Genomic DNA, 15753 nt, shown 5'->3' with positions numbered 1-15753 from the left:
CTATTTATAGATTGAAATTAATTTAGGGAAATTTAATTTTTTTATATAATTTTTGGATTGAAATTAATTATGAACAAGATTTGGAAAAAAAATTTGTACTTTCACAAGTGAGCAATAATTGATGGTGACTCACCATCTCGAAAATCTTGGATCCGCCACTATTTACGCAACACAAAATTTACCATGAAATTTCTAGAGAAAACTATGGCTTGTCAAATAATGTGTATAAATTTAATCCTTTGATTAAAGTTGTTGCTTTTTGTAGTAAATCTTCTTGGCATTTATGACTTTTCAAATAGTTGCTTAGTGTGAAAAACAAAACTTGCACTTGTTATGTCTTTATGGACTATGACTGTATAAGCTCTTTGTCTGTAATTATCAATTACTTTATAATTGTTAAGAGCATATCAATTAATCTGTCCCTCAAAGGGTGATGATGTAGTTCAAGTAAATGCTGGCAACTTCCTTTTCAATTCCATAGTCCTTTCTCCAGATTGGTCTAATTTTTTTAAAAAAATATTTAAAGGATATTTTAGAAAATAACACCACAAAAAAAAAAAAAAAAATAAATAAATAAATAAAATGATTTCACCACCACTTAACTTTGCCATCCAAAAATCTCATTAAGTGGGTCTCACACTCACACGGTACGGTACACATGTTAATCTATTGGATTTAAAAAAGAAAAATTTATAAAAAATCGTAAAATGCTAGCCTAGCAACCACCATCGGTGGGTTCCCATTTCCATCACCCATACCCAGAAGCTTCGAAACCGTTGACGAACAATCGTAACCCCAACCAAAGCCAGCCTGGCGGCCTAGCCCACACCATCGCCGATCCACCGTAATTAACCCCAACCTAAACTAGTCGAAACATCAACATCACCCCATCACCATCGCCGAACTCCTCTGCCCTACCCAAAAGTCGTCATCGAACCACCGAAAACCCAACTCATACTCAAACCCACAAACTGCCCCACTCCTCTCACCTTAGTCTCTCACCCTCACCTAGACCAAAACCCGTACCTAGAAACCAAATCTGGGCAGAGGTAGGGGTACAATTGGACTGGTTTCAACGATCATGGGTGGTCAGCTTAGTTGGTTTCGTTGGTCGAGGATGGTCGGTTGGGATTGGGTAACGGTAGTGGAAACCGGCGCCGGTGGTGGTTGGGTTTAGATTTTAGGAATTTTTCGTTTTTTTAATTCTTTTTTTATTTTTTCATTTTTTTTATCCTATAAGTAATTGACAAGTATACAATGTTGGGTCTACTAACGATTTTTTAGATGGCAAGGTTAAGTGGTGATGAAATCAATTTTTTGGGCTTTTAAGTGGTGTTAGAATAAAAGTTTTAAAATTTGTGGTGTTATAATCTAATTTGTGTGATTTTTGTGGTGTTATTTCTAAAATATATATAATCCTTAAAAATTAGAGATATTGTTTTTTTTTGTTTTTTTTGAAAATGTTAAAGATTTTTTAAGGTTATTAAGTGGTATTGAAAAACTGAAAATGGGGGTGCTAAGTTCATTATATTGGAATGGAATCTCATATAAGAAATGCATGAATTCTACAATCCATACTAGTCTAAAGTTATTTGGTTTAATGTTGGAATGGATTGTATTCTTCATTATTAGAATGGATTGTATTCTTCATTATTAGAATGGATTGTTAATCTTAGGGGGAAAGTAGGTATAGGATTTTTTTTTTTTTTTTAGAAAAAAGTAAGTATAGAATTTCATATATATGGGGATTTTTAAACTCCTTTGGATATTCAAAAGATTCTTTTGGGTATGAGATTACATTAAATAAAAAAACTCAATCAAACAAAAAAATAGATGGAATGAAAACTTCTTTTTATTGACAATCCATTCCAATCCATTACCAAACGACCCCATATGAGTAAATTAAACAAGTCAAGTAAGATTATCATTAAAAAAAATAAAAAAAAATAAATAAATAAATACCAGATAGTGATACGGAGTCATACGGGTTACGGTAAGAAATAGAACACGAAAAACGACGTCGTCAGCAAACTCTTTAGGGTTTATGTTTAACACCTCTTTCTCGTCACATCCACTCTCCTCTCCTTCTCTCTTCCCTCAACTCTAATCAATGGAGTCACCGCCGGAATCAGCCGCACCACCGCCACCACCACCGGAATCGGTCGCACCATGTTGGGCGAACATAGTGAAGCAAACCCCAGAACCAACCCCAGCACAACAACCTCAAACACCCACACAACTCTTCGAAACCTGCAAATCAAACAAAGGCATAGCAGTTGCCATTGTTGATGCTAACGCTATCATTCAAGGAGGAGAGAGACTCCCTTCTTTAGCTGACAAATTTGTGTCTGTTTCTGAAGTTATCAATGAAATTCGTGACCCCACTTCTCGTCATCGTCTCTCTTTTTTGCCTTTCACTGTTGATACGTTGGAACCTTCCCCTGAATCTCTTAAAAAAGGTCTGTTTCTATCTCTCTTTTTTGTTTTGGATTTAATTTGATTGTTGAATTTGTGGGGTTTGTTCAATTTGGGTTGTTTTGTGTTATTATTGATTGATTGAGTTGAATTTCAATAGGGTGTTTTTTAATTGTGCTGTTGAATTGTTTTGACGTTTGTACTGCGCTTAAGTTATTGTCTAGGAAAAGTGTTGAAAAAGTTTGTATCTTGCTCATTGGTTGTGATCTAATGAATAATTCTTGACAATAGTAAGACCTTAGGTATTACTGTATTAAAGATTATTGATTTATGGGAGTAAACTAGTAATAGCTGCCAATACATGATGGAGATTGTCTTCGTAATTTTGTGTTTACTGTTATGTATTTTGCTTGTAGTTTATGTACTACAGTATACTTGTGTAAGAGCTTTTTTGGCATTCTTCTGCACGTTCTTGTTATTAGTTTCATGAAATGAGGGATTTGCTACTTGTTAAATCTTTGCTTGCTGTTTATTGGGCAGGATAGGGTAGTCATTTGTTGATGAATCTTTATTTAGCTAAAGTGATTACTTCATATAGTTTTGATAGCTGCCATACCATTCAGTTACATGTTATCAATTAAAGAATTCGAGCTACTGAAAATATTATGGTAATTGTTTTCTCTAGTACAAGGACTTTTTTTTCCCGAGTATTAAATGTCATGTGTCAGTATTCTATGATTTATGAAGTATTAGGACAACTCAATTATGGAGGCACTTAACAGGAAAATCATTATATTTGTACTGTATGTGTTAGCTTGTGTTTGATGCATTGTATTGAGGGTGAGAATTCGTTTTGTTTTACTATGATTAGCATACAAATTGACCTGTGTCTATGGTTTATTGACAGTTGTCAGCTTTGCTAGAGCAACTGGTGATCTGCAGACTCTTTCTGATGTTGATCTTAAGCTCATTGCTTTAACTTACACATTGGAGGCTCAAATTCATGGTACTAGTCATCTTAGAGACAGCCCTCCCCCTATCCATGTTTTGAATGTACGGAGATTGCCTGAGAAGGATTTGCCTGGTTGGGGTTCCAATGTTCCTAATCTTGAGGAGTGGGAAGCTTTAGAAGGTGCAACAGACAGTGGTCCAGATCCTAATTCTAAAATTCTTCCGTTGAAGGATATAACGTTAAATATCCCTGTTGAGGACCAAATGAGTTTGAAAGATGGCTCTGTTGGAAATGGTAGTGAAGATCATGATGGTGCTGGCCTGACTGCAAGGAGACACAGAAGATACCCTCCCAAAAAGAGGGAGGTAAAAATTGACGGGAAAAAAATGGTGGCTGATGGGATTGATGCATCTCAAGGACAACATGATGATGATGATGGTGATTGGCGTCCTGCTGTCAGTCGAGGTACCCATAGAAGGTTTCTCAGAAGAAAGGCTCGCCGTGATATGTACGAGGCATCTTTAAAAGATGATGAGCAGCAAGAAGTCAATAAAAATACTGAAGAGGAAGTTGATAAAGGAACATCTGATGATAAAATGGACACTGATGAGACAAATGGTACTGAGGAAATTTCCTCAATTTTGGAACAGATTAGACTTGAAGAAGATGCTTTGGAAACTCATGAAGAACAGAATGAGCAAATTGATTCTCATTTGGAAGTTCAATCGGTAGATGGTCACTCAGTAAGTGCTCATTCTGGGGGTGAAGGGGATGACAATGAAGGATTAGATCATGTGGAGAATGGAAGTGTTGATACCTCATATGCAGAGGATGATGGCAGTGAACAGAGCTGGATGCTGAGGTCTTTATCTGATTCAAGTGTTGCTTGTATCACTGGAGACTTTGCTATGCAAAATGTTATTCTTCAGATGGGTTTACGTTTGCTAGCCCCTGGGGGAATGCAGATACGTGAGTTGCACAGGTAATATAACTCCTTATTAACATTTCCATGTTCCCACTTAGGGGGTACTTAATAGTCGCATGATATAGTAACATAATCTGAAGTTTAGTGAGACTTGATTAAAACATAGTGTACATTGTTCTCTCATCTGGAGGAATGCATGTCAAACACCAACTATCAGCTCTATCACCTGCTAATAATTATGTCAGTAATGGGTAGGGTGGGCAACCTTTATACTTGAATGAGTTTTAATTCCTTGTAGTCTTGTACGTACTGATTTTATATATGATTGTCAGAAGTTCTGATATTGGGGTGATTGTCTAGGTGGGTACTAAAATGTCATGCCTGCCAGCATGTCACCGCTGAAGTCGGTAGAATCTTTTGTCCAAAGTGTGGCAATGGTGGTACCTTAAGGAAGGTGGCTGTTACAGTAGGCGAGAATGGTGTTGTGCTACAAGCTCGAAGGCATCGTTACTCCTTGCGTGGCACAAAGGTACAGTTTCTTATATGTTTTGCTCTTATCGGAAGTCTTGGGCTCTAGGCAGTAGTTAATACTTATGCATTTGATCTTGCTAGTGCGTTACTGCTATGAGGCTGTTATTCAATTGATTTTTTAGTATTGACATCTACTTTAAATGTTGCTTTTGTTCAGTAATTCCCTTCCTAGTTTGCCTATTTTGTCATACATTGAGGACTTTATTACCTAGGCTCCTCAACAAATGGCTGATGTATATGCATCCTTTTAAGAGGACAAAAGACGTAGCTGTGATGCAATGTTTATCTTCAGATAAATTTGCCCATCCTGTTGGCTAATTATTCATCTTTTGCAGTTTTCACTCCCTTTGCCCCAAGGAGGAAGAGATTCCATGACTAAGAATCCCATATTACGAGAAGATCAGATCCCACAGAAGTTCTTATACCCCAGGACAAAGAAAAAGTCTAAGGTTACTTTCTCCCTTTCGCTCTTTGTTTCATGTAATTTGATCTTTAAATTAACACGGTTATTTCAAATGTTATGTAGGATGATGATATATTTGCTGGGGATAGCGTCTTTGGTCATCAGACTCATCACACTGATAAGAAAGCTTATAACAGGCCTCCTGTGAGACAAGCATTAGCAGTGTTCAGTGGTAAAAGAAATCCCAATGACAACCATTTCTCTCGTGCAAAGCATTGAGGCAATTTTGCTTGGAAATTTTGGTAGCTGTTTAGATGTTCCTTTTTTTAAAAAAAAATTATTGTGATTCGGTTTCTAAATTATCCTCCATTATTTTGTATCGAACAAAAATTTGAATATTTACTTAAATCTTAATCATTCTCGTCGAATATGTTTTATTATGGCTTCACTATTGGAAAGAGTTACTAATTCATATATCTACATTTTCTGCATCAGTCATTTGAATATATCCTGAATCAATGAAATTACATACAGTATATTTTAGTAGCGACTCTATGTAACTCACCTAACTTGATTGGCAGGGTTACAAGATAAGAGGAAAAAAAATACTTAATACTTTTTCAGTAGTGTAATTTACTAATCTGATCAACAATTAACTTTGTATTAGACAACTAGGAACTCACTCTTCAAATACAACGAAATCTTGCGTGGTAATGTTTGTCTTATACAGTATAAATTGAGGTAATATAATGGTTAAACTTGAAAATTTTAGACAATGATACAAGATTAACAGATATCAATATTATGAAAGTATGATTTGTACCAGAATGAGGTAAATCATGAGGTTCCAAATGTTGAGATTAATACTCCTAGAAATAAAGCTCAAGCAAGCAAAGTTGGTAGTAGTTAGCTTAACTTTTCTTCATTTTTTGTTAAAAGGGTATGAAATCCAACCAATGATGTTTTAGAAGAAATATTTCTGTTACACTGACCTACCTTAATTTGATGCTATTAAAAAAGAAGTCCCCAACACTTACCTAATATATGCCGTGAAAGATCTTTCGAGGAAATTCATGATTTCCAAAATTATTTTTTAAGAATGAAAAAAAGTTAGTTTTAAGACAAATAATAAACAACTCTCTTAGAATAGATATCTTATTCCTTTCTAAATGATAGTACTTCGTAATAATGTAATATGTACCTCATATGTTATATGTATGTATACAACATTATCAATAATTCAACATATTTGAAGTATTTTGGTGTTTCGGAAAGATAATCTGAAAATAGTCGAATATTTCTAAGCTTCCTACATGTACTTCGTATTTAAAAATTTAAAATCCAAGTACATTGCCTCAAGACACAAAATTGCAGCACAACATCGTCATGTGAAGTCTGTGGAGGGCTTTATACCTGGTAGTGGGTAATAGTTACTCGTTAAAGTAGTTATTACCATTTACCAACACTAAGATGTACAAATAATACAATGCTTAAGAGTAGAGAGTCCTCTCTTGACCCACAAAAAGAGATGGGGTTTTATTGTTAGAGTCTATTCCTTTGACTCTTTGAGTAACAAGGAAGCAAAATCATAGCATTGCTTTAAAATAGCTTTAATTAGTAATACTTCCATTGCATTTTCCTCATTCTCCGTTAGTTTCAGGGTCCTACGGACTAGGGATACCAAATTACCAACTCCTAGTTCTCCAACTATATTGGATTTTAATGTCTTCAAATTTAGTCTTTGGATGAATGAAGGGAAAAAAAATAAATAAATAAAACTTAGCCATTACTCTGAACCACAAACAAGACTAACTAATATTATCATGTACTCGGAATAAAATAAAAAGATTTTTTTATAAAAATTATTTTAGTTGTATGTAAAAATTATTTTAGTTGTATGTTGAAACTTAGATAAGCTAGATGAACAAAATAGGGGTTTGTAAAGTTTTCAAATTGTTTCTAACATTACATGTAAATATGTAATTCTGATTAATTAAAGTGTACCATAAAATCATACTATTATTTAAAAAAATAAATAAATAAATAATTAAGTTGTTATTTTATTAATGAAATATTTTAAATGGTATCATCAAAACTATTATTTTTACTCCATTAACTTTAGTAATATCAATCCACTAGCAAACAGTTTTGGAGAGACTGAGATAAAGCAAAGAGATCTTCATTAACTTTAGTAATATCAATCTACTAGCAAGATACTCAGTGTACATTAATGGCATCCATAAAACTTTCCTATATATATTCCTAAGCCAGAAGCTGAAAAAAACTTTACATGATCTTCAGGGATGAAAACCAGATGAAAGATGGGGAGAGGAGTGGGGAAAAGAATCGAGAGAGGTATCATCAAAACTATAATTTGCTTTACAGTAAGTATGTTAGTTTCAACTATGATCATGTAGAGAGTGCCAGTTCTGCCCACGCCAAAGAAGATGATCTGAGCTCAGCTGACATAGAGAGATCAATGCGGCTCTCCAGTAAAGTGCACAAGTCGTGCATCAATGGTCGCTTGACAGGATCAGGATTCAGGCAAAGACTTGCTGCCTCACAAACCGCTTTGAGGTCCTCATATTCAAAATGCTTCAATTGTTTCTCTACGATATAGGGCATAACTTCAGGTACCTCAAGATATTCCCTAGCCTGAAACAAGAAACTAACTATTAATGCAAACTAATTTAAATTTTCTTTCTTTGTTTACTAAGCAGTCCATAATAACTTCAAAGAACATAAATCCAGATTTCGTAGTTCGTACCCAATCTACCAAGCTTCCTGTGTCTTTGGAGAAGGGTGGTCTGCCACTGACTATCTCGAGCAAAAGTACTCCAAATGCATAAACGTTACCCTTTATGTCTAAATGACGTGCCTCAATTGAACGTGGCAGAACACAGATAGCACCATTACTATCTATGGCAGAAGAATTTTTCTCCGATCTTGCAATGATAGTCTTCCAGCTTTCAAAATCAACCAGCTGCAAGAAACGTTTCAGGTTGGATTCAATTGGATCAAGTATCATAATATCAAGCATATAACCAAAATATCATCTACTCGTAATTGATATTGTTATAAAATATCCAACCAAAACGCAAAAGAGTGCTTAGGAAAGAAACAAAAAATAGAAAATTATATCTAACCTTGGGTGAAAAATCTTCAGTAAGATATACAGCACTAGAATTCAGCTCAGATATAGTGAATGGAGGGTTAAGTTCTGTATGAAGATATCTCAATCCACGGGCGATGCCTATTATGATTTTCATACGCCGTGTCCAGGACAGCTGGCAGCCTTCTCCATCAGCAAACATGGCTACAATTTCAATTTCAACACAGCATCAATACTTCTGTTACTTATGAGTAAGACTGACACAATTAACTGAGACAGGACAATTCACTTACAATGCAGGTGTTCATACAGAGTTCCATTACACGCATATTCAAAAACAAGCATCCGTGTGAAAGGAGGAGTCTCTCGGCAATAACCCAGCAGCTTAGCAGCATTCTCATGATTTAGTCTAGCTAAATCTGCCACCTAATCACGGTATAGTTTGAACAAGTAAGAATTAAATTTTCAAAATTATCTCAGGGCCAAAACAGATACTTCAACAGTACCTCTCTCTGGAAATAAAGCTCATGATAGCCAGTCCACTGTTCTTCTTTGATGCAGAAGGATATCACTGCAATCTCAGATCCACCTTTCATAGTGCCTTTGTAAATCATACTATCAGAGGAAGATCCAATGATATTGCTAAAATCTTCACAAGCTACTTCAAGGTCTTGTCTGTTGAACTTTTGTATATCTCTCAACAACTCAGAATCTGCTGATGAGATTATTAATGAACAGAAAAATCAGGAGCAAATAATTAATCAGAAAATATAACTTTAATGTATGTTATTTAGGAAACCAGAGAGCATAGTTGATAGAGGGAAATTTACCAATATATACTGCCAAGCGTTCTTTGTCACTTCCAGATTTCTTCCAAGGGATGATCATAGATGATTTATTGTTGCACCTTTTGTATGTAGTTATCAGAGCAGTGATCAAGAGAATGCCAACCATGGTACCAGTCACAATTTCTAAAGCTAAAAGCCAAGTAGGTCTCGATCTCCGGTGCTTGGCTTCATCTTCTGAAGACTTGTGCTTTGTGCTGGCATTGGAATTTGAATGAGATTTGGCATTTATAGAAGATCCTGTGATAAGCACAATATAAATCATGGCCCCTCCATACTGAAGCATTTAACAAAATGGAATCATCCATATTCTAATACCAGAGTTAGCCGCCTCAAAAGGAGGCTCTAAAATTGGTGCATATTCGCATTAAGACTTTAGAGTGTTTCCCAAAGAACATGAACTCTTTCACACTGTTAGTTCTAGCAAGCGCATAAACTGATATCATAGACATTCATAGTGTTTATCTTATTTCCTTTTTTTTCACTCTTTTCTAATGACTGTGATTGGACTTAGCAAGAGAAACAGGCTTTCAAAGTTCCTATTCTTCCACCTTCCTAGTCTTGCTTGGATAAAGCAAGAGAAACAGATCGAGCAGATAATGTTCCAGATTAGCTTCTACTTACCACATTGTGCATCTGAGCGCTGTTTCAAACCCCTGCCCTCAAGACAATTACCCTGAAAGCTTGCACTGCAGAAGATGTAAAACAAAGTCAGCATTTGCATGCAAGAGGCCATTGAGATGTGGGAGCTCTGAATAGCATATCATTTCTAAACCAACCTTGGCAGATGTAGCAAACATTTTGGGATGCTTCCACCAAAGAAGTTATATGAGAAATCAGCAACTTTTAGCTGAGGCAAGCGACAAAGACCTGTAGCATTCCCATTGGTTGCATACCTGAAAATTCCAAACTAAATTAGCAACACAGCTAATGGTTGACAACTTTAAGAATATAAGCACTATCCCAAGAGTCTCTAAACTCCCTAATCATCATTGGCACAACTTCTAGAAAGCATTTAAATTAACTGTTATTGACAACTATTGGTGGAAATCATATGCTTTCTGTTTTAAGTCAACTATAACATGGTTTAATTAAAGAAGCCGAAGGCACATGATCTGCAAGCTTCTTCCTTCTCAAAACATGACTTCAAAAACCAGAGGGAGCTTGTAATGATTGAAGCTACTCATGACTTTACTACCACTGGAAACCTTCTCGATAAACTCAACAGGGCTTCCAAATTCTAGCGAAGAAAAGTATAATTAAGTTCAGACGTTCAGTCCCTGCATTTTTGATAAGTTTCTTAAACCATTTTACAAAAATAAAAAATAAATTAGACCTACCACGAGAAAGGACTGTGGAATTTAAAGGGAAGTTTTCAGCATTCACTCGAACTAAATCATCCTACAATAAATTCTAATATTTTCCAATTTCCATAGATACGCTTTGGGGAACGGATTAATTGATATGCTCTTAACGAATATCAACTAATTGACAATTAAAGACAAAAGCTTCTACAGTCATAGACTCTAGTCCATACATACAAAGACATAACAATTGCAAGTTTTGTTTTTCACACTAAGCAACTATTGAAAGTAATACATGTCAAGAAAATTCACTACAAAAAGCAACAACTTTTTTCAAAGGATCAGATTCATAGACATTATTTAACAAGCCATACATGGTAAATTTTGCGTTGTGTGAACGACACTTACATTCCGTGCATATTGGGTTTAAAGTCCGGAGTGGCAGCACCAGGCACGGTTCCTTGGAGCTTATTTCTGTCCAAGTGAAGCTCTTGAAGAGACTTCAAATCTCCAAGCTCATGAGGTAGCATTCCAGTCAATCCATTTGACTGTAAATTACTGCATATATCAAAGGTCTAAACTTAGAAACAAAATCAAACAAAAACACAACAAACTACAAGTAATGACACCAAATTTATTCATACATCTTCTTAATGCTACTCAAATTTCCTATCTCATGAGGAATCGGCCCAGATAACTGATTTGCTCCAAGATCCAACACTGTAAGATTCTTCAACAACCCGATTTCTTTAGGTATTATCCCAATCAAATGATTACCATGAAGAGTTCTGAAAATGAAATTAATTCATCAATTCAAACATAAACACAATTCATCTAAAACAAATTCAACAGTAATTATCAATCAAACAAACAAACAACATACAGTTCTTGTAAGTAATTCAGTAGACCCAATTCAGGGGCAATAAATCCCTTCAAAGATGACCCAGAAATATTCCTGAAATACACAAATCATACATTACATTATACCATAATAATTGAAATTCCATAAGATTATAAATTTAATTAAAATAACTTACAGCTTAACAACATGATCTTTGGCAACTGAACAAGTAACACCAGACCATTGACAAGGGGTTACATCTAACCCATTCCAATCAGCCAATACCAGATATGGGTCTTCATATATGGCTTCTTTAAAAGCAGTAAGTGCCCAAACTAAAATCCAACAAAAAATAAATAAAAAAATTAACCACATTTCTAAATCAGGACAAAATTAACACCCCAAATATAGGAAGCAAAATCAAGAAATACCCAGAACAATTAAATAAATTCCCAGAAAAATTCGACTAAATCTTGGCAAAAATGATGATTAAAATCGAAGATCTAAGAGAGTAAAAAGGATTACCTTCAACAGATACAAATGAGTCGCAAGTTACACTTAAAGCTCCAAAAATGGTGAATTGAAGCAGAACCCAAGTTAATGCACCCATTTTTTTTACTAACCCACTTAATTTGGGGAGCAAATTTTTACAAGAAACACGCCAATTAAAGAACTCATTCAAATAGTAAGAAGAACAGGAAAAAAAATAAAAAAATTTGTGGAGCAAAAACAATGAAACGACAGGAATTTCACTAACTTGGAGAAGTGGGAATTTCGAGGGGAAATTAACAAAAATAAAATTTGACACAAAGTTCAATGAATTATTAGTCACTGAAATTAGAGTAACGGTAAGTATGTGAATGAGTAATAATAAAATCCAGAAGAAAAAAAAATGGAAGAAGTGGGGAGTTAAAAAAGTGATGAAAAATGGCTTAGATTCAAAGTGAGGCTTTGGTTGCTGCTAGGTGAGAGAGAGAGAATATAGGGTGTTGTTAGGAGAGAGAAAATAAGGAGAAAAAAATTGAATTAATTGGATAAATTAATTAAAGAAATTATTATTAAAAAGAAAAAAAAAATTAAAAAAAGGAAAAAGAAAGATGAAGGTGGCAAAAAGATTTTACAGAATGTTTTTGAATGATAGGTTGATGAGATGTTTTAATTCCGCGTTTTTGGTTTCCTTTTTCTTTTTGCGCTTTTTTTTAAAAAACAAAAAATTGATTGTTGATGAAAATCAAGTGGAGATAGTTTCTTAAAAGACGGTTTGACTAAAACTAATTAATTTTTCTTTACTTGTTTTACTAATGTACCATTCTTTTTTTTCCTTTACTTTTATATATACAAGCTAAGAGACATGCCTGTGTGCAATAATATAAAAATAAAAAAAAAATCAATCAAGCTCGATTTTTTTACCAGAATGTTATGCACCTTATTCTAATAAAATAAATTAGTGGGTTTAAAAGTTGTTGTTAAATAAATATAGCTATTACAAAACTATATGTTATTTAAAAAATATATGTCTATATGTTTCAGAATATATATATATATATATATATATATATATATATATATATATATATATATATATATATATATATATATATGGCTGTGAGTTCATGAGACTAAATAATAGAGTATGAATTATCTAAAAAAAAATGGTAGTTTTTTTTAAAGATGGTAGTTTTTTTTTTTTTAATCTTGTCAAAAAAAAAAAAGTTTTTTTTTAAGGTGGTAGCTTTTTTAAATAAAAAAAAGAAAAGAAAAAGAAAATGAGAAGGGTATTTTGGGAAAGTGAAATTTATCACCCAAAACCCCTTCTCACTTTATATATACAAGTTAAGAGATACACGCTACGCGTGTACAATATAAGAAATTAGATGAAAAAAAAAATAATAAAGTGGTTTTATATTTTATGGGGAGTGAGAATAGTTGAATATGTAAATTTATGTGGAAAGGGAGTGGTTATTATTGGATAGTTATGATAGGGTTTTTTTTTTGTTTTTTTTTTTTTTATTTGGTAATTTTGCAACTTGAGAAGGGTAATTTGGGGATAGTGAAATTTATCACCCAAAAAGCCCTTTCACTTTATATATAAGAAGATATATATATATATATATATATATATATATATATATATATATATATATATATATATATATACAAGCTACGAGACACACGCTACGCGTGTACACTATAGGAAATTTATTAATTTACTCATAATATTGTTATTGTGGATTTTTTCGAAAATCAATACTTACATAAACTTTAAATTTAAGAACGAAAAAAAAAATTTGTCAATAGGACATCTACTCCACTTCGTGTACCTCAGTTAATCTTACAAAATATTGTTGATCGATGAGTTTTTATATAAAATTTTGAAAATTATAGAGTAAAAATCTACAGTAATAGTACGTATATAGAAAATTAGATTGATGTATAATTTTTCCTTTTATTTTTTAAATAAATTTTAAGGTTTTTTATTCTTTGTAACTTAGATTTTTTTTGAGGGAATGAACTATATTCCTTTTTTTTTTTTTAAATAAAATCATGATATAGTTATCTTTCAACAAAGTTTAACGTGGTTTTTTTCAATTAAAAAAAAAAAAAAAAGTAAATGGGGTTTGTGGTTAGTTACATTTTTTTTATTTATAAAAAGTAGATAATTTTTGTTTGTTTTTAGTGATAATAATTCTGGTGAGTGGGTAGTTAGTTAATAGGTTTTTTTTTAATTTTTTTTTATTTGAAAGAATAGATTTTTTTTTGAGCAGTTATGAATGAATTTTTTTTCATTTTTTTAAAAAATATTAATTAATAAATAAGTAGTTTTGTAAATTGAGAAGGGCATTTTGGGAAAAGAAAAATTTATCACCCAAAAGGCCCTTTCTCTTTATATATATATATATATATGTTTCTTACCTTTGTTTTACTCTAACTATGATTTCATGTTTAGTAACTACTTTTGATGTTTAAATAATATAAGTTTCAAGGTTAATTCGAGGTAGTTATAGCTGATCTATCTCTAATCAGAGTCAATCCGGTCCAATGAGGTAATACAATAATAAATTTATTGTGATGTAAGTTTTGCAAGAACGCACCCTTAATAGAGTTACTTTCTTTGTTCTTTGCTAAAATTATAGTGTTGGTATTTGTGTGGTATAGAGTGGATATAGATATATAAAGAGTAAAAAAAAAAAAAAAAGATATATTCATATGATATACATATAAAGAGAATCGTTATTAATTAAATTACGAAAAAGTGTAATCATATCCCCTAAGGCACTAGGACTATATATATATATATATATATATATATATATATATATATATATATATATATATATATATATATATATATATATATATAAGCATAACATTCAAGAGTGATTTTATGCATTCTTGAATATACTCCCTTTTTTTTTTTTTGAACGGCCTCTTCTTTTTACTTGCAGCACTTTCTTTGGTGAAAATATTTTACATTACTTTTTTACACAGATTATACCTCTTTGCACTATGTGTTCACTCCTGTACAACTAACACTTTTTTTTCCCTTTTGACAATTAATTAAAGATTTTATTAATCATCAAGGAACTCACACTTCTTTTTTTTTTTTTTTTTTTTTTTTTTGGGCAAGACTCACAATTTTTTAATAAATATTGTTTTTCACTCACATCCAGTTTTAAAACACTTCACCTATTATCACTTTCAATATTTTAATTAATTCAGCTCAATCACATAAAATTTCACACAGATCAAAGTATTGCATTTAAAAAATGGGCTTCAAATGCTTATTGCTAGCTTTAATGGTGCGTTTTATGCACTTGATTTTTACTTATTTAAACTTACTAGCCCTTATTAGAACTTATTTTAGTTATAAATTGGACTTGAGTAGCTTTGATTAACCCTTATCACAACTTATTTGAACTTATTCCTAAACTTATCTTATCTGAACTTATTAATTAGCCCTTATCTGAACTTATTTTTCTTAAAAAAAAAAAAAAAAAAAAAAAAAAAAAAAAAAAAAAAAAAAGTGGAAGTAAGGTGAACAGAACAGGGCCTAAGGTCGTTCTCTCTTCACCTAATAGTTTTAATTAAGGTCTAAAATATGTTCATATATGTTTTTATTATTTTCAATCAGGTCTACTAAGTTTAATTAGGTTTAAAATATTTCAATAAGTTCAATTAGGTCTTTTAAGTTCTAATAAGTTCAAACAAGCGAATCAAGTCTAATCTAATTATATTAAACTAGTTTTGTTCCCCGTGCGATGCCCGGGTTGTTTATTGAAGATAAATTTTTAATCTATATGTCAAATTTTTAAATATATCATTGATACAAAATTAGTTAGGAATTGGTGTGCTTTTATGACGATTAGCTATATTTTATCGAATATTTTTTAACAAAATTATAATTCAATTTGTACCTCTGAAATA

At 32.5% G+C, this 15753-nt stretch overlaps 2 protein-coding genes across 3 annotated transcripts; one reads left to right on the top strand and one right to left on the bottom strand.

Annotated features, from left to right (window-relative positions):
- The first annotated feature begins 1804 nt into the window (after nucleotides 1-1804).
- LOC145595286 (RNA-binding NOB1-like protein) lies at nucleotides 1805-5666 on the top strand. Its single transcript, XM_081651674.1, has 5 exons — nucleotides 1805-2459; nucleotides 3323-4349; nucleotides 4653-4821; nucleotides 5159-5272; nucleotides 5350-5666. The coding sequence occupies exons 1-5, from the start codon at nucleotides 2111-2113 to the stop codon at nucleotides 5503-5505; spliced, it is 1815 nt and encodes a 604-aa protein (XP_081507800.1). The 5' UTR covers nucleotides 1805-2110; the 3' UTR covers nucleotides 5506-5666.
- Nucleotides 5667-7367: 1701 nt separating this feature from the next.
- On the bottom strand, nucleotides 7368-12326 carry LOC145582252 (putative LRR receptor-like serine/threonine-protein kinase At1g63430). Of its 2 annotated transcripts, none has more exons than XM_081639260.1 (13): nucleotides 11854-12326; nucleotides 11525-11663; nucleotides 11371-11442; nucleotides 11132-11275; nucleotides 10896-11045; nucleotides 9963-10079; nucleotides 9808-9872; nucleotides 9169-9423; nucleotides 8845-9053; nucleotides 8632-8764; nucleotides 8373-8542; nucleotides 7994-8209; nucleotides 7368-7881 (listed from the first exon to the last, which is right to left on the bottom strand). In XM_081639260.1, exons 1-13 carry the CDS (start codon nucleotides 11936-11938, stop codon nucleotides 7636-7638), a joined length of 2001 nt encoding a protein of 666 aa, XP_081495386.1. In that variant the 5' UTR covers nucleotides 11939-12326; the 3' UTR covers nucleotides 7368-7635. The 2 variants fall into 2 exon arrangements, with proteins under 2 accessions (XP_081495386.1, XP_081495394.1); XM_081639268.1 differs by having other exon boundaries at nucleotides 7369-7881; nucleotides 8845-9050; nucleotides 11854-12325.
- Nucleotides 12327-15753: the final 3427 nt, after the last annotated feature.

The sequence above is a fragment of the Chenopodium album genome, chromosome 2 (genome assembly GCF_948465745.1).
Source record: "Chenopodium album chromosome 2, dcCheAlbu1.1, whole genome shotgun sequence".
NCBI lineage: Eukaryota > Viridiplantae > Streptophyta > Magnoliopsida > Caryophyllales > Amaranthaceae > Chenopodium > Chenopodium album.
The sequence above is the reverse complement of the archived record's forward strand: the minus strand, read 5'-3'. Positions and strand labels throughout refer to the sequence as shown.

Coding starts and splice junctions, on each gene's coding strand:
- LOC145595286 (XM_081651674.1), top strand. CDS start 2,111: ATGGAGTCACCGCCGGAATCAGCCGCACCACCGCCACCACCACCGGAA. Junction 4,350..4,652: donor CAGATACGTGAGTTGCACAG/GTAATATAACTC, acceptor GTGATTGTCTAG/GTGGGTACTAAAATGTCATG. Junction 5,273..5,349: donor GGACAAAGAAAAAGTCTAAG/GTTACTTTCTCC, acceptor AATGTTATGTAG/GATGATGATATATTTGCTGG.
- LOC145582252 (XM_081639260.1), bottom strand. CDS start 11,938: ATGGGTGCATTAACTTGGGTTCTGCTTCAATTCACCATTTTTGGAGCT. Junction 8,210..8,372: donor CTGAAGATTTTTCACCCAAG/GTTAGATATAAT, acceptor CGTTTCTTGCAG/CTGGTTGATTTTGAAAGCTG. Junction 7,882..7,993: donor CAGGAAGCTTGGTAGATTGG/GTACGAACTACG, acceptor TTCTTGTTTCAG/GCTAGGGAATATCTTGAGGT.